Here is a 17947-nt window from a genome sequence, read left to right on the forward strand (position 1 = left end):
AAAGCCACTTTCACAATGCTGATGAATGCAGTTGTCATTTGTCTTTTGAGAGTTTAACCCTGATCTATACACACAGAGTTTGGTTATTTACTGGAGTGTCAACTTTGTTTTAGAACCAAATACACAACCTAAAAATTGTAGTAGTGACAAACAGGATTAATCAGCATAGCATAGTGTGGATAGATCATACTAAACAAGTAGGTGAACTGAACTTCAATGCACCGATGTACTGATGCATTCGTCACTCACTAACTGTGGCAAGAGAAAGAGACAAAATGAGAGAGACAGATGGACAGGTCATCAGAACAAATCAGTGCTTGGAAAGTTACTCTGAAACTGAAAAATTTAAAGGAATTTAATTATAGAAAAGCTACTTTAAAAAAGCTTGGCTGAAGCTAAAAAATTGATTTAGCTACAGAACAAGTACTAAGAAAAAGTTAGATACAATAAAGAGGGGTTTTGGCGTCAAAAAGGCTTTGTTTCCAGGCGGACCGTTAACCCTTAAACACGTACCCTCGAATCCACGAATCCTCATTGATTCTTCGTTTTCCTCAATCAATGAATTATAAACAATATAACAAAATAAATTATATAAATGATAAAAGAATGCCTGTTTTCCCTTTCATTTTTGTAAAATGTGTATAGTGTCGCTAACAACCTGAGGTGTGTAACAGTATAAGTATATTTTTTCTGCACAACAATAAATGAATATTTGATGACTGAAGAATTCCATTTATTCCACAAGGTGTCAATGTCTGATACACAATGATGAAGTGACGTTTCACCCATAGTTACCGCAGGCAGAAAACAAAAGAATAGGAAGTATCATCAGCAAAATTTACTGCAGGGCAAGAACCGAACGCAATCAAATATTAGTGTCTGGTGAAGAAGCTGTCAGCGATCAAAATATTGATTTTGAAGATGTTAAAAAATTATAGTTTTGAGAATATGTTTGAGATTGCGAATATGAGCCAGATGCTGAATGTACTGGGAAACGAGCTCTGACAATAACAGAGATGATGGTATAAAACTTCTGTTCAAACTGAACCCTTCCGAGCTCAAAAAGATAACAAAATATGCTTTATTTTATTATTCTGTAATTGTTACTCTAATATCTGGAGAGTTTTATATTATCGCGACAGGTAAAATCCATCAGTGTTAGATATAGATCTGGGTCGCTAAAGACCTAAATATGTAATAATGATTGGCGAAACATTAATGCATTTACGCGACACAAAAGTCTCCCGGAAATCCTGGAGAATTCACCCAATTAGATGACAAAACTCCTGAAGTTTCCTATTTTGTGCACCTTATGCATCAGACGTTCAGCCAAAGGTCCGTGCGCGTGAAGTCTGACTCTAAGACTATTGGAAAGGCTACACTGTTGAAAGCACTGTCACATAACTAAAACATGCGGTTAAGTTAGTAGGGTAACAATCCACAAGAGACCTCAGGGGGAAAATTATATTTTTGCATTTGAATGGGCTTCCGTAAGGTTAAACATGTGAACAGATCACAGTATGACTCACTGCAGTTTGTCACTCCAGTTCATTAGCTGCAGTTCATATAATCCGGTTCCTCTTTAAAAGGTTGCTTTATTGACTCCTCTCCTTCATGTTCATTTAGCTGAACGACTGTTTGCGCTTCATTTTTCAATGTATTTTGTACTTATTTTATCAGGGAAAAAAAGACGTTGACTTTCCAGGCTGCTGAATCACATTCAGTAATTTGACCAGAATCCTAAGTTATTAATGAAACAAACATTGTGCCCGAGTTCATTTCACACTCCTAATCACATTACGAGTTCTCAACAAACACCCTGCTATGAATAAGTGATTCATAAAGTGAAGGTTTCTCAGTTTTACTGATGTCCTGTGTCCTCACCTGCAGGACGGTCTCTCCAGGTAGCATATTAGTGAAGATCTCCACACTGTAGGACACCTGAGTGAAGGTGGGTGTGTTGTCATTCGCATCGATGACCAGGATGTCCACCGTCACGGGTCTGCTCTGTTGAACACCATCAGATGCCACGAGCTTTGAACAAAAAAAATGAAATAGTTTTAAAGGTGCATTGCGCAAGTCTCTGAGTTTTTGCAGAACTATGCAACTATCCTTCTGGCGACACGCGAAACTGCAACCAGAGTTGTGCACGCGGTTATGTGGAGTTTGCGTTGGGGTTTGGGATGAACTAGAAGCCGGTCTCTTTGAATCCATCTTCTACTTTTGCAAAAGTCGCTTGAGTTGTCTTCGCTGATGCGGATAATGGCGGCGAATACACAAACCTGCCAGACATAGCCAGGTAAGCGTGAACGCGCATGACGTCACGCCCAGTCGATTCCGTCCCAAATCCCTCTTATTTATTTTACTGTACAGGATTATAGAGGCAATCGCAGTGATCATAGAAGGGCTCATTCAGCCCATCAGGCAATTGTTTAAGCATGTATGGGTTAGAAAAATGGGTATTTTTAACATGAAAAGTTGCTTAATGCACCTTTAATAGCAATAAATAAAATAAATATGGTATCACTTTAGGTTAGAGTCCAATTCTCACTATTAAGTAGTTGATTATTAGCATGCATATTACTAGGATATTGGCTATTTTTTTGTAATTATAGAGCACATATTAATGCCTTATTCTCTATGACCATATTTATCCCTAATCCTACCCAATACCGAAATGTAACTACCTTAAACCTTACTAATTATTAATAAGCAGTAATTAGGAGATTATTGAAGTAAAGCTTGTAGTTAATAGTTAGTTAATAGTGAGATTTGGACTCTAATCTAAAGTGTGACCACATATATGCTGTGTATAATTTATATATATATATGTGTATGTATATATATGTATATATATATATATATATATATATATAAATTATACACTACCGTTCAAAAGTTTGGGGTCAGTACAATTTTTTTATGTTTTTAAAATAAGTATCTTCTGCTCACCAAGGCTGCATTTATTTGATAAAAATAAATAAAAATAAAAAATAAAAAAACAGTAATATTGTGAATATTATATATTAATATTTAAAATGACTGTTTTCTATTTTAATATATTTTAAACTGTAATTTATTCCTGTGATCAAAGCTTAATTTTCAGCATCATTACTCCAGTCTTCAGTGTCACATATCCTTCAGAAATCATTCTAATATGCTGATTTGATGCTCAAGAAACATTCATTATTATTATCAATGTTGAAAACAGTTGTGTACATTTTTTTTTCAAAATTCTTTGATGAATAGAAAGTTCAAAAGAACAGCATTTATTTAAAATAGAATATTTTCTAACATTATAAATGTCTTTACTTTAACTTTTGATCAGTTTAACTCATCCTTGATGAATAAAAGTATTGATTTATTTTATTTCTTCCCCCCCCCCCCCCCCCCCCAAAAATTTTTTCTTACTGACCCCAAATGTTTGTACGGTAGTGTTTAATGTTACAAAAACTTTAGATTGCAGATAAATGTTCTTTTGAACTTTCTATTCATCATAGCATCATGAGATAAAGATGTAAATAACCGTTTTCAACATTGATAATAATCATAAATGTTTCTTGAGCATCAAATCATCATATTAGAATGATTTCTGAAGGATCATGTGACACTGGAGTACTGATGCTGAAAATTCAGCTTTGATCACATGAATAAATTACAGTTTAAAATAAATTAAAATAGAAAACAGTCATTTTAAATTGTCATAATATTTCACAATATTACTGTTTTTTTTCAAATAAATGCAGCCTTGGTGAGCAGAAGATATATATATATATAGACACAACTTCTAATAAATTATACATTTTCATGATATATCATGTATTTTTTGCAATTTTATTAAAAGCAAGAAAAAGTTGTTGTTGTTGTTGTTTTGCTGCTGTGTGTTGCTTTTATACAGACGTGCTCTGTATCTGACATATGGAACACCATGTGAGCACTCCATACAACAAATTCTCTTTTGTAATTTTCTGGAAACCAAGAAAATGATTTATGTATTTATTTATTTTTTTGTGCTGTGTATTGCTTTTATATGGACCTGCTGATTTGGTTTAATCTGTATCTGGCGTATGGCACAGCATGTGAGCACTTCATACAACAAATTCTCAGTATTATGGGACAGCTTACAAATGTTATTATCGGCTAAAACTGCCACAGCAAACATTTGTCCAGAGTCTCCCACTGCGCTCCTTTCAAAGGCACTCAAAGTGCTGAGCTAGCAGCCGTAGGTTACTCCGTTGTTCCTCGGCTTGCATTTCCATGAGCTTTTCCCCCAGAGATTCGTGGCAGTAAATGTGGATCAAAGCCCAACGGTTCCTCAGTTTGAGCAAGAGAGCTTTGCATACGGAAACACTGTGTTGGAGAACAGCTCCAGGTCAGCAAGATCTCCAGAGCAGTTTGGCCTGAATACAGGTGGACTTGCAATAACCCTAGGCAGGTTGACCACTCAAGTGTGATGTTATCAGACACTCTCTGTTATTGACCACTGGCTGGATTTAACCTTAAAGGGGTCCTATTATGCCCTTTTACAAAGTCTTGATTTTGGGGTGTACTAGAATATGTTTTCATGCTTGATTGTTCTAAAAACACATTATTTTTACACATTACACATATTACAGCTCCTCTCTCCCCAGTCTGGTCTGAACGCGGCATTTATTTCCTGTTTTGATGAATCCCCTCCTTCCACAATACGTAATGTGCAGTGATTGGTGACCTGGCCCAGTGTGTTGTGATTGGCAGCGCTTAGCTCGTGTTCTGGAAATGTTACGCTACTTCATATAGCGAGTTCAGCTCTGGTGTAAATAATTAAAGATGGAGTCAATTTCAAACCAATTTAAGCCTGAATTTGACCCCAACAATGTTAACAAACAAGAGAATCGTGCAGAACGGATTTCAAGCATGGACTTCACATGACGTTTCAGAGTGGTTTGTTTTTTGGTAATTTTCTTATAGATTATAGATACGATGTTATCTACCATTTAATCACATTTGTCGGAAAACTATGGTAATACAAACAGTAATCGATCACAAAATCATGGATAATTTTCCTAAGAAGCGGTGAATGCTTACAAAAGCAAGAGCTTTCAAAAGCTACAGTAAACACTACATTAATACTGTAATGTTAGTTAGCAGGCTAGCGGAGGCAAAGCTTTGCTCTTCGTTTACATCATAGCTACTACATAAAACATTTAATTGGAACTTTTAATAGAAATGCACCTACAAATAATAAGACATACATACAAGTTGTGATCCATAAACAACAGATTGTCCCGACAAAATGGGAATGCTATGTCTTTCAAGAGAAGCTATTGTGCGTATAGCCTGCATTGTACTCTCTTAGGTTCTGGAAGCTGTTCTCCGTAAAATGTGCAACACACAGACAAACGTTGGGGTTATAATGTTCAGGAACAGTGTTAAAACTTAATTTGTCACGCTGTGAATGAGCGTGGAATCGTGGGAGTGGTCGTTTTCACCTCCACAGCCGATGGAAAGAAATCAGATGGAACTCAGGCAGAAATCATGTTCATGGATCAGAGAATGTTAAAGTTTTACTTGCGTTACTGTGGTATGAAGCAGGGCAGGGCCGAAAGCCTGGGACATTTTACATTGCTGTTTTCATGACAGATATGACGCGTGACATATGACAAAAATATTTAACATAGGTCAAGTGTATTTTAGATATTTCAATCCAAAGATATTGCATATTGTGCCCGTTTTTTTTTCAAAGTAACTTTTTTATGGTTTCAGTTTTAGTTAACTATAATAACCCTGGTAAGTTCAGCTCTACAATAAGCTCTTCAGCTGTCCATCTGTTCCAGAATCCCTTTGAAAATGATGTGAGAGTACTTCAGATTAATGCTCTATCTCAGCGCTGCCACATATTCAATCAAGCACAATCAAAAGGGATATTACTGTACAAGAATAAAGAGAAATCGAAGAGACGGAATAAAGTTAAAGTGCATGACAGCATGAAAGACAGTGTCATCTGATCTCACAGTGATCAAAAACGTCACATTTCCCTTGCAATAAGTTAGCTAGCTTAATAAACTCTGGATAGTGAGAAACACTTCAGCGTTTGCCTCATACAATTGCAGCCCTCTTTCTGTCTTTTAGAGAGCATTTTTACCCAGATCCCCCTTTGTGTGCATGGCCTAATTGATTTTGAATAGACATGAAAGGTTAAAAACATGCACTGAAAAACAAAAAAAACAAAAACAACACGTATTAGAATTCCCCAGAGGAAAACTCTTCCTCAAAAGTTGCTCTTTCTTAGCTCAGGTGACTAAAAGGATGTCTCACTTGTATTTCACTTCTCCTCTGAATCAGTGTCCATTTGCTCTCCATTTAATGTCTTTGCTCTTGAGATGTAATAACTGAGACATTTAAGATATTTAAGATCCTATTTTTCTGTCCAGCCAGTTGTGCTGAATGAGAGAGGGAGGATCAGAGGATGAGGGGAAGGGGAAAAGGTGTTTGTCAGTAAAAAGGAGGCAGGAGAGTCGTGATGGGAATTCAAACTTTGGCCTGTCAGACGATCAACTGTCCAGCCGAACCCCTGAGACAGGTTGTGTGTGAATGATGTGACCACTCAAAGCCAAAAAGAACACACTGCATGAACAATTCACCCGTACTCCAAAAAACAGACCTTTAAAAGGAATAGTTCACTCAAAAAGACAAGTCTGTCACCGTTTACTTTACTTTTTGGAGCTTGACAGCTCCTGGTCACCATTCACTTTCAGAATGAGAGCAGCTCAAACATTCTGCTAAAAATATTCTTTTGTATTCCATGGAATAAAGTCAATCATACACTTAAAAAAATAATAATATTTGATGACAGGAAAGTGAGTAAATAACGACAGAAGTTAATTTTTGTATGAACTTTACCTTTAAAATCACACTGCAGTGAAGTATACTTTGATTATGTCAGTCTCTCTGCAGGACTATATAGCTAATTTTCTTTAATGTGCTTGTTTCAGCCTGTTTGTTCTTTATAAAAAAAAATAAAAAAAATAAAAAAAACTATTAAATGTGATTGGGTCTCTGTTTAGTGCTGATAAGCGTACTTTTGTTAAGCCTTTCAAATGGATTAATGCTGATTATTAGGATCTAAATCATCAAGATCTCCCAGTGAGCAGGGGTGTGTCCAGATGAGTTAAATCTGATTGGCCACCCTGAAATTCTAAATTATGACTGGCCAAAGCCAGTGGCCTATTTCACAAAGCCAGTTTCAGTGGCTACCTAGGTAAGTTTGAGTTTAGATTTACATGAATATATATATATATATATATATATATATATATATATATATATATATAATTATGTTAAACATTATATTTTTGAGTAGGTTTTAAGGCTTTATTTCTTTAATGGAATCTACCTGAATAAATAATGTCAAATCTCTTAAATGATTTAGTCTATGATACAGTGAATTTAATATTTAGTGAAATGTGCTTTTTTTATTTTAAGCTGACTCTCAAAATTGTAATTTTGAACGTGGACATAAATGACCTGTGTGTATTTGACTTTGAGTCATATTGTACAATTAAAAGACAGCATGCTGCACAGTGCACAGTACAGGTAGGAACATATTTGTTACTACATTGGCATTAGCAAATCTATTGCTCAATGAACAAAGCCACATGCTTCATTGTATTAGTACATGCAGCTATCCACAAGATAACAATAAGCTCAACTCTTCTGCACAATGGTAACAATCAAAACTTCAAAATAACAGTGTCACAAGCTTGTCCTGTCTTGTTTTGCACTTGGGTGTTTGTTGTGTTGAGCCATGTGCTCGAGTTCATTGTCTAGCCCCTCCCATCTTGTTATCCAGTTATTGGTTAATTTGTCCCACCTGTTGTGTTCGTTTACATCCTTTGTTTGCTTCCCTATTTAGTCTCCTTGTGTCTGTAGTCTTGTGCTGTTACGTTGTCTAATGTTCTTGTGTTTTGTTCCCAGTGTTTTGATCTGTTTAAGTTTTGTTCTAGTGTTTTCCCCCACGTGAGAGTTTTGTTTGTACCTTTTTGCTTGTTTTGTTAATTAAAGTCTTATCTTGTTTTGCTGCAGTTGAGTCCTCGTTTATGTTTCTTGACCGTATCGTGACAGAACGTAACAGCCATTTGAGGACTCAGCAGCATGGATTCTCGCGGGCTTTCTTCTACCACATGGGACAGAGAGGAGTTTAGAGGAACCAGGCTGGCTAAATTCAGGGGAACTCGTGGAGGATGTAGGGGAGGAGATACGAGAGGTGAGTACCGACAGTATTCTCCAGTTTGGTCATTCTTTGACCACGGACCGGCGAGGTTCAGCCCCGAGCGTCCTTCATCGCCTGTTCCCGTGGTTCCAACGCCGATGGTTCCAGTGATCTCAGTGCCGGTGGTCCAGAGTTCGGGGGCTTCAAGACGCAGGAGGAGAGGAAGGACTTCCTCTGCAACTGTTCACGGCCAGCCAGAGACTGTTTACACCGCGTTTGCCCAGCCAGAGACTGTTCGGGTCACGTCTGCCGAGTCTGTGTCGCCGGGTAGGATGGCTGCCACTGAGTCTGTGTCCCCTGACAGAACGCCTGCTGAAACATTGTTGGATTATTTTTCGACGCTGTTTAAAGTCCTGGAGGTTCCCGGGAAGGTTTATATCACGCCTGCCCAGCCAGAGAGTGTTTACGTCACGTCTGCCCTGTCAGAGACGGTTCCTGAGCCGGTGGTGCCAGTTCCAGTGCCCGAGCCGGTGGTGCCAGTTCCAGTTCCAGTGCCCGAGCCGGTGGTGCTAGTTCTAGTGCCCGAGCTGGTGGTGCCAGTTCCAGTGCCCGAGCCGGTGGTACCAGTTCCAGTGCCAGAGTCGGTGGTACCTGTTCCTGAGCCTGAGTCGGTGGTGTCTGAGCCGGTGGTGCTAGTTCCAGTGCCCGAGCCGGTGGTGCTAGTTCCAGTGCCCGAGCCGGTGGTGCCAGTTCCAGTGCCCGAGTCGGTGGTACCTGTTCCTGAGCCTGAGTCGGTGGTGTCTGAGCCGGTGGTGCCAGTTCCAGTGTCCGAGCCGGTGGTTCCAGTGCCTGAGTCAGAGCCGGTGGTGCCGGTTCCAGTGCCCGAGCCGGTGGTGCCGGTTCCAGTGCCCGAGCCGGTGGTGCCGGTTCCAGTGCCCGAGCCGGTGGTGCCGGTTCCAGTGCCCGAGCCGGTGGTGCCGGTTCCAGTGCCCGAGCCGGTGGTGTCGGTTCCAGTGCCTGAGCCGGTGTCTGTTCCTGAGCCGGAGCCGGTGTCTGTTCCTGAGCCGGAGCCGGTGTCTGTTCCTGAGCCGGAGCCGGTGTCTGTTCCTGAGCCGGAGCCGGTGTCTGTTCCTGAGCCGGAGCCGGTGTCTGTTCCTGAGCCGGAGCCGGTGTCTGTTCCTGAGCCGGAGCCGGTGTCTGTTCCTGAGCCGGAGCCGGTGTCTGTTCCTGAGCCGGAGCCGGTGTCTGTTCCTGAGCCGGAGCCGGTGTCTGTTCCTGAGCCGGAGCCGGTGTCTGTTCCTGAGCCGGAGCCGGTGTCTGTTCCTGAGCCGGAGCCGGTGTCTGTTCCTGAGCCGGAGCCGGTGTCTGTTCCTGAGCCGGAGCCGGTGTCTGTTCCTGAGCCGGAGCCGGTGTCTGTTCCTGAGCCGGAGCCGGTGTCTGTTCCTGAGCCGGAGCCGGTGTCTGTTCCTGAGCCGGAGCCGGTGTCTGTTCCTGAGCCGGAGCCGGTGTCTGTTCCTGAGCCGGAGCCGGTGTCTGTTCCTGAGCCGGAGCCGGTGTCTGTTCCTGAGCCGGAGCCGGTGTCTGTTCCTGAGCCGGAGCCGGTGTCTGTTCCTGAGCCGGAGCCGGTGTCTGTTCCTGAGCCGGAGCCGGTGTCTGTTCCTGAGCCGGAGCCGGTGTCTGTTCCTGAGCCGGAGCCGGTGTCTGTTCCTGAGCCGGAGCCGGTGTCTGTTCCTGAGCCGGAGCCGGTGTCTGTTCCTGAGCCGGAGCCGGTGTCTGTTCCTGAGCCGGAGCCGGTGTCTGTTCCTGAGCCGGAGCCGGTGTCTGTTCCTGAGTCGAAGCCGGTGGGGTCTGTGCCTGAGCTGGAGCCGGTGGTGTTTGTTCCAATTCCTGAGCCGGTATCTGTTCCTGTGCCATGGCCGCCAGACGGGTTGTCTCCGCCTTGGCCGCCCGAGGGAGGGTCTCCACCTTGGCCGCCCGAGGGGGGATCTCCACCCTGGCTGCCAGATAGACTGACATTTCCACCTTGGCCTCTCGAACTGTCCATTTCCCCTGTCCCGCCCTGGTCTGTCCCTCCAGTCCCGCCCTGGTCCGTCTCTCCGGTTCCGCCCTGGTCCGTCCCTCCGGTCCCTCCAGTCCCGCCCTGGTCCGTCCCTCCAGTCCCGCCCTGGTCCGTCTCTCCGGTTCCGCCCTGGTCCGTCCCTCCGGTCCCTCCGGTCCCTCCAGTCCCGCCCTGGTCCGTCCCTCCAGTCCCGCCCTGGTCCGTCCCTCCAGTCCCGCCCTGGTCCGTCCCGCCCTGGTCCGTCCCTCCAGTCCCGTCCTGGTCCGTCCCTCCAGTCCCTCCCTGGTCCGTCCCTCCCGTCCCTCCCTGGTCCGTCCCTCCCGTCCCTCCCTGGTCCGTCCCTCCCCTTCCTGGTCGGTCTGTCCCGTCCCTCCCGTCCCTACCGTTCCTAGTGGAGCGTCTGGTAGCCGCTCCGTAAGGAGGGGGTAATGTCACAAGCTTGTCCTGTCTTGTTTTGCACTTGGGTGTTTGTTGTGTTGAGCCATGTGCTCGAGTTCATTGTCTAGCCCCTCCCATCTTGTTATGCAGTTATTGGTTAATTTGTCCCACCTGTTGTGTTCGTTTACATCCTTTGTTTGCTTCCCTATTTAGTCTCCTTGTGTCTGTAGTCTTGTGCTGTTACGTTGTCTAATGTTCTTGTGTTTTGTTCCCAGTGTTTTGATCTGTTTAAGTTTTGTTCTAGTGTTTTCCCCCACGTGGGAGTTTTGTTTGTACCTTTTTGCTTGTTTTGTTAATTAAAGTCTTATCTTGTTTTGCTGCAGTTGAGTCCTCGTTTATGTTTCTTGACCGTATCGTGACAAACAGAAACTCTTTCAAATGTCAAACATGACTGAACATTAAACATTAAAGGGATAGTTCGGCCAAAAATGATATTTAACCCATGATTTACTCACCCTCAAGCCGTTCGAGATGCATATGTCAATCTTTTTCAGACAAACACATTTTCAGTTATTTTAGAAAATGTCTTAGATCTTTCAGTGGTTATAGTGTGAAGCTATGGGGTCCACCTCCTCCAAGTCCCAAAATGTGCATGTGATCCATCCGGCTCCAGGGGGATAAACGAAGGCCTTCTGAGGGTAATCCGTGCGGTTTTGTCGTAAAAATATACATATTTAAAACTTTATAAATGAAAATAACTGGCTTCCGGTAGCGGTCGACGCGCGTTCACGAAGATGGATGCTGGCGTATGACATAGGACGTAGCGTAGGAAGCGTCGTGACGTAGAACGAACGTAGAGTTTTGTTTTGCTCTGCTCTCTTGCTGCGCTATCACGTTCGTTCTACGTCACGACGCTTCCTACGCTACGTCCTACGTCATACGCCAGCATCCATCTTCGTGAACGCACGTCGACCACTACTGGAAGACAGTTATTCTACGTCACGATGCTTCCTATGCTACGTCCTACGTCATACGCCAGCATCCATCTTCGTGAACGCGCGTCGACCGCTACCGGAAGCCAGTTATTTTCATTTATAAAGTTTTAAATATGTATATTTTTACGACAAAACCGCACGGATTACCCTCAGAAAGCCTTCGTTTATCCCCCTGGAGCCGGATGGATTACTTTTGTGAAGGATGCATGCACATTTTGGGACTTGGAGGAGGTTGACCCCATAGCTTCACACTATAACCACTGAAAGATCTAAGACATTTTCTAAAATAACTGAAAATGTGTTCGTCTGAAAAAAGATTGACATATGCATCTCGAACGGCTTGAGGGTGAGTAAATCATGGGTTAAATAGCATTTTTGGCCGAACTATCCCTTTAACAGATGTTTTCCTCCCCTTAAAAACACATACAATAACACCTAATTTCAATATTTACTCTCCTTTTCAAGCCATATGCAAAGCATGCTGGGAACTAATAATCACGCTATTTGGTGTCTATAAATAAAATCACATGATTGAACCAATTCTCTTAAAATAAATAGGTAGCCTTCTTTCCTTATTTTTTGGTTCCTCAATTCAAGTCTCAAAACTGCTCAAAGTTCCTTTAAAAACAAATTTCCTTAATAGAATATACACACAATTTTTAATTATGCAGTGATTATATTTAAATTAATTATCATATAGAGAATTTGAAAAGTTCATTTACATGATAAGTTTTACATAATGCACAGCACTGTTAATCTAATGGGGATGGTGATTTTACAGAGGGGATATTTTTGTCATTTTTTTCAACAAGGGGGATGTCATTCCCCCTCAAATTTCTATGCTTACATGAATATAAATTATTAATTAAACAAATACATTTGATTAACTTGCATTAATAGTCAGATATTTTATTTCAGCTGCCTTTTACAACATTCCTGTTTTTTCTTGTCTTGTAAATGCATTAAATTCATGATTTATTTTCATAACAATCTCTTAAGCCCTATTCGGAAGGAATTAGTTTAACATGGAGAGGTGGGGTAAAGTATTTATTACCAGAGCTTCTCAGTGATTTTAGTCCCGTCCGAATGTGCCATCTCAGTAATCATTACGCACAATGTGCCCTATTTTAAGGATCTAAGCACATGGTCTAAAGTGCACGGCGCAAGTGCACTTAGGGGTGTTTGAATCCACTTTTGCTAGTTTAACGACGGGAAAAATGCATGGTCTAAAAGGGTTGTCCCTATTCTCATAATGAGTAATGGGTGTGTTTTGGGCGTAACGTGCAAAAAAAACAATCAGAGTCTCATCTCCCGTTCCCTTTAAAAGAAAGTTGTGCTTGCGCCATGGCGGATTCGCTATTTACATGGCGGAATTTGCAAGTGGAAAGACTGAACGCTTCTCCAGAGAGGAGACGGATCTGGTCGTGCGCGAGGTTAAAGCGAAAGCAGACAATCTACAAGACAAGCCGTATTTCACCATATCTTTATGTACACAATAATAATCTTTTACATTGTAATCCTTACATTTTTTATATTTGTCTAGTTTGTGTGCTGCTGTGCGTCCCTGTGTGTGTAATAAGCAGAGTGTATGCGTGTTGTGCACCCACATATAGGCTCATATTACTAATGCGCCCTTTAAATAACAAAAATAAAAAATCTGCACCATTGACTTTAGACCAGGTTTTTGTTGGTCAGTGGCGCAGTCTATTTCAGTTACATTTCAGTTGCCTCAAAATAGCAACGCGCCAACAATGCGCCTGAATACACCGTGTTTTCAGACCAGCGCACAAATGGTTTTCCCATTGGCAGTTCGCTGCAGAAGACAATCTTTCAGGCGCAAACACTATAGAGTTAATCATAAACTCTGGATCAAAGCCTGTGTTGAAGAAGAACGTTTGAGCGCAGTGAACCTGCTGAATCTGATCAAAACCAGGTTTGATTTGTTTGGTTTTGTCGACTGTAAACCGACTCTGAAACTGTTCAGTTATATTCATGTAACAGGTCGGATGGATGGGTGGATGGGTGGGTGGATGGATGGATGGGTGGATGGATGGGTGGATGGATGGATGGGTGGGTGGATGGGTGGATGGGTGGATGGATGGGTGGGTGGATGGATGGATGGGTGGATGGGTGGGTGGTGGGTGGATGGGTGGGTGGGTGCATGGATGGGTGGATGGATGGGTGGGTGCATGGCAAGGTTATAATCGTTAACGAAAACGAACGGAAAAACGAAAACTAGGTGGGAAAAAACATTGTCGTTAACTGAAATAAAAATAAAAACGAGGCATTACAAAAAAACGATAACTAACTAAAACTGTAATGTGTGTTTGGCAAAACTAACTAAAATAAAATAAAATTATAGAGTAAATGTCCTTAGTTTTCGTCTTTGTCAAGGTCTTTCATTTTTTAATGCTATTTAAAACACGCAGCGTATTCATTCAGCTGCATTTCCTTTCCCCATGCGTCTCTCACATGCGCGCGCGCACGCACACACACACACACACACACAGCCCCTCCCCTCCGTGCACACCGCGTCTCCATGAGAACGAGTGTTCGTTCGACGTTGAAAGCAAGTTCGCGAAAGGTTGGTATGTCTATCTCGTGAACACCTTTACACAATCACACATTAAAAAGTGGTATAAAAATATTTTAAATTCTGAATATAATTTTGTCAGTGTGTTAATGTCGACCCGAGAAGCGATTGCGCCTTCTTTAGAAAGTTAACTAGTCGCAAGTTTGAGGTAAAATGCACTTTTTGGTTGTGGTTGTAGATGTCAAAACACTATATAAGCTGTGATTCAAATATTAAATAATGTTATGTCATTTTTTTACTTTTACACTGAATGTTTGCTGCTTCAATCCAGATGACTATTGGCTGTATAGGGTAAATTTAGTATAGGGTGTGAAAATTGTACAGCTGTGGTATTTGTATAGGGTGTGAATTCTGTATAGAAGATGTGTAGATTTTTGGTATGGCGTGTGGATTTTGTAGCCTGGTAATACCAAACTCTGCTACTTCGCTTTGCTTCATAGACAGAGTCTGGCATGGCATAAATTATTGAAAAGCGTTTTCTTTCTCGCGGGGAGGCGCTTGTCTGAAGCTTAAAATCATTGGTTCCCTTAAGCCAATCACATAACGTTTGGTTATGGCGCGTGTTATGCGCATGCTCAGCTGCATCTAACTTCCACTGTAAACACATGTATGATGCGAAAACAAAACCATCGAGCGAAATACCGGAGTGAACATGGCTGTGAATGACTTTTGCAGATTATGTGAAGTAAATCTACGCATCCACGGTACAATCAGTGTTTACGTCACGGCTCTCAGCCCGCCCTCTGTTCGTTGATTGGCCGGCTGTTTTCAGGCCGGAGGAAAACGGAAAGCTATTAGGCTGTCTCAGACTGAGTTCAGAAGTGAAATGAAATTGAGCGGAAGTAAGAAGTCTGACGTAGTCAGGCTATGGATTTTGTAAGAGGTTAAAGAATTTCAATGGGGTGTGAATTTTTTTTTTCTAAAATTGTATGATATTTTTGTTGAGTTATTATTACACAATACTTTTTCCGACCTTTTTGAATCTTGCCCCTGACAAATAACCCAAATTACAAAAAAGACTAAAACTAACACTAAAACTAATAAAAACTAAACTAAAACTAAGCGTTTTCCAAAAATAAAAACTAAACTAAACTAGCAAACCCACTTTAAAAACTAATTAAAACTAAACTGAATTTGAAAACAAAAAGTCAAAACGAAATAAAAATAAAAACTAATGAAAAATGCAAAACTATAATAACCCTGGTGCATGGATGGGTGGATGGATGGATGGATGGATGGATGGATGGGTGGATGGATGGATGGGTGGATGGATGGGTGGATGGATGGGTGGGTGGGTGGGTGGATGGGTGGATGGCCTGATATAAAATTATTACAAAATTACAGACTGAGAAATTGAAACTACAACATTGAGACTTTAGTCATCTTGCCTACTCCTAATGTCATCCTTTTATGAGCCCCAAATGGGACACTCCCAAATCAAAGCTGTCCATGAAACAAACCCCACCTCTCAGATTAGACAATGATCAAAACACTGCGCTCAAATTGTCCTTGTGTGATCCAGCTGTCTTTTAACTGCTTCTTTGAGATCAGGGATTCTAGAAAGATCAAAGACACTTGAGCCCAAATCTCAGATCAATAGATTTGATCGATGGACAGAGTCCTGAAGAGACACTTCACATGAACAAACAGCATCGTTTCAATCGGCTTGTTTTGCTCATCACAGCAAAGAGATGTCATGCTGAGACTTGATGTTCAAGACATAAATATTAATCTTAAAGTAAGAACATTCCCTGTTGTTACTAAATTAGATGCTCCTCATGTCGGAGAAGTACCACAGGGCAGATTGTAACGCACACTATGTCTTAGAAGAGCAGTAAATAATCTCAAGAGGACACTGAAGAGACAGAACTAAAGTGACCAGTCATTCATTTTCAATGAGAAAAGCAACAGGAGTGACAGGGACTCATGAAGCCGATTTTAGGACCACTATGATTTGTTCCATTGCACCAAGGTTTCCGTGATAATAAAGTAAATTTGCCCCAAAATTCTCATTCCAAAAAAAATAATAAAAAATGTTATAAATATATATTATCATTAATGTATTTTTATGTCGATTTAAATAAGAAATACATAAAAATGAATAATTAAATAATAATAAAAAAGAATGTACTCTAATATAGATATACAGGAGTGAGAATCACTGCTGAGAACAATTTCAATTGATGAGAATTCAAGAGAGAAAATGTCCTTAATTGTAAGAAAAATTATTTAATGGGCTTTATTTTCTTTATACAAAAATTAGATTTTGGGATGAAATGCAGTGAAATGAGCGATTCACTGGTTCGGGTTAGTCTAGTAGGAATTATAATCAGTCGAATATAAAATAAACAGAAGCCAATGGGAGGTTTTCATTTAGACTGGTAAATGTGTGTACAGTATCTTACCGTTAAAGTGTAATTCGTCTGTATCTCTCGGTCCACTGGTTTCAACAGGGTGAGGTAACGTGTGATGCCAGTGGGTGAGATGGTGAAGATGGAGGTGTAGCCATTCAGGGTGATCTTCAACTGAGGATCTTTTGTCTTCACAAAACAAAGATGAGAGGTGATTCAGCATTACCACACATTAACATGAGCACGACAAACAAGCCTCATGCAGTCACGCAATCCTCATATTGCATAAACAAGCTAAATAACCCTATATATATATATATGTATATATATATATATATATATATATAATGTATGACTCATCTTGCATGCAAACTTTGTGGAAATACTGTCTAGGAATGAGGTCATCTGTCCTATTACCACCTATTTTGACTAGCAATAGAGTGTAGTAAATAATGGCTCTAAAGCTGTGACATAAATGAAAGCCTATTGGCTAAAAAAGAAACAAACTATTCAATATATAATGTCCAACTTCCTTTATCAATAGGAAACACAGCAACGAAGGAAAAAAAAACATTGCATTTCTCAAGCCATTATAAATATAATTAATATATAATATATTAGGGCTGTCGATTTAATGAGTTAATTTAATTAATTAGTAATGGAAAAAAATAATGTGTTCAAATAAAAGAGCTTTATGACAGGCCGAGATGTGCAGCCTTACTAGGATGCAGCCTTCCGATTTAGGTCCATATTAATACAAATAACATTAAGAGGATAGTTCACCAACATTTTTAATTCTATCATCATTTACTCACCCTTTCAAACCTGTTTGGCTTTCTTTCTTTTGTGGAATATAAAATAAGAATGTTGGAACTGTTTTGGTTACCATTGACTTCCATTGAATGAAAAAAACAAATGTGGCGCATTTTCTCAAACCATCTACAGGTGAAACTCAAAAAATTTGAATATCGTGCAAAAGTTATAATTTTGATGATTATGGCTTACAGCTTACGAAAACCCCAAATTCAAAATCTCAGAAAATTAGAAGATTACCTGAATTTAATTAAAAAAAAGGATTTTAAATACAGAAATGTCATCCCTCTGAAAAGTATAATCATGCATATACTAAATATATTAGTTTCACCTTTTAATTTGAATTATTACTGAAATACACTAACTTTTGCACGATATTCCAATTTTTCCAGTTTCACCTGTACTTTAATGTTTCACAGAAGAAAGAATGTCATACAGGGTTGAAAGTAAATGATGACAGAATTTAATTTTTGGGGGTCTTTAAAACCCATTTAAAAGCCATTAATCTCATGACATTATATATCCAAGCATTCATGCAACCTCTGAGCTGCAATAAATGGTCTGTAA

At 40.7% G+C, this 17947-nt stretch overlaps 1 protein-coding gene across 1 annotated transcript in view; it reads right to left on the reverse strand.

Annotated features, from left to right (window-relative positions):
- Positions 1-17947, reverse strand: part of pcdh15a (protocadherin-related 15a) — a 254858-nt gene that overhangs the window by 121894 nt on the left and 115017 nt on the right. Inside the window, 2 exon segments of the mRNA XM_084392191.1 lie at positions 1885-2034; positions 16622-16756. Of these exon segments, the coding sequence (XP_084248317.1) occupies positions 1885-2034; positions 16622-16756 (285 nt within the window).

This window comes from Rutilus rutilus (assembly GCF_951802725.1).
Source record: "Rutilus rutilus genome assembly, chromosome: 20".
NCBI lineage: Eukaryota > Metazoa > Chordata > Actinopteri > Cypriniformes > Leuciscidae > Rutilus > Rutilus rutilus.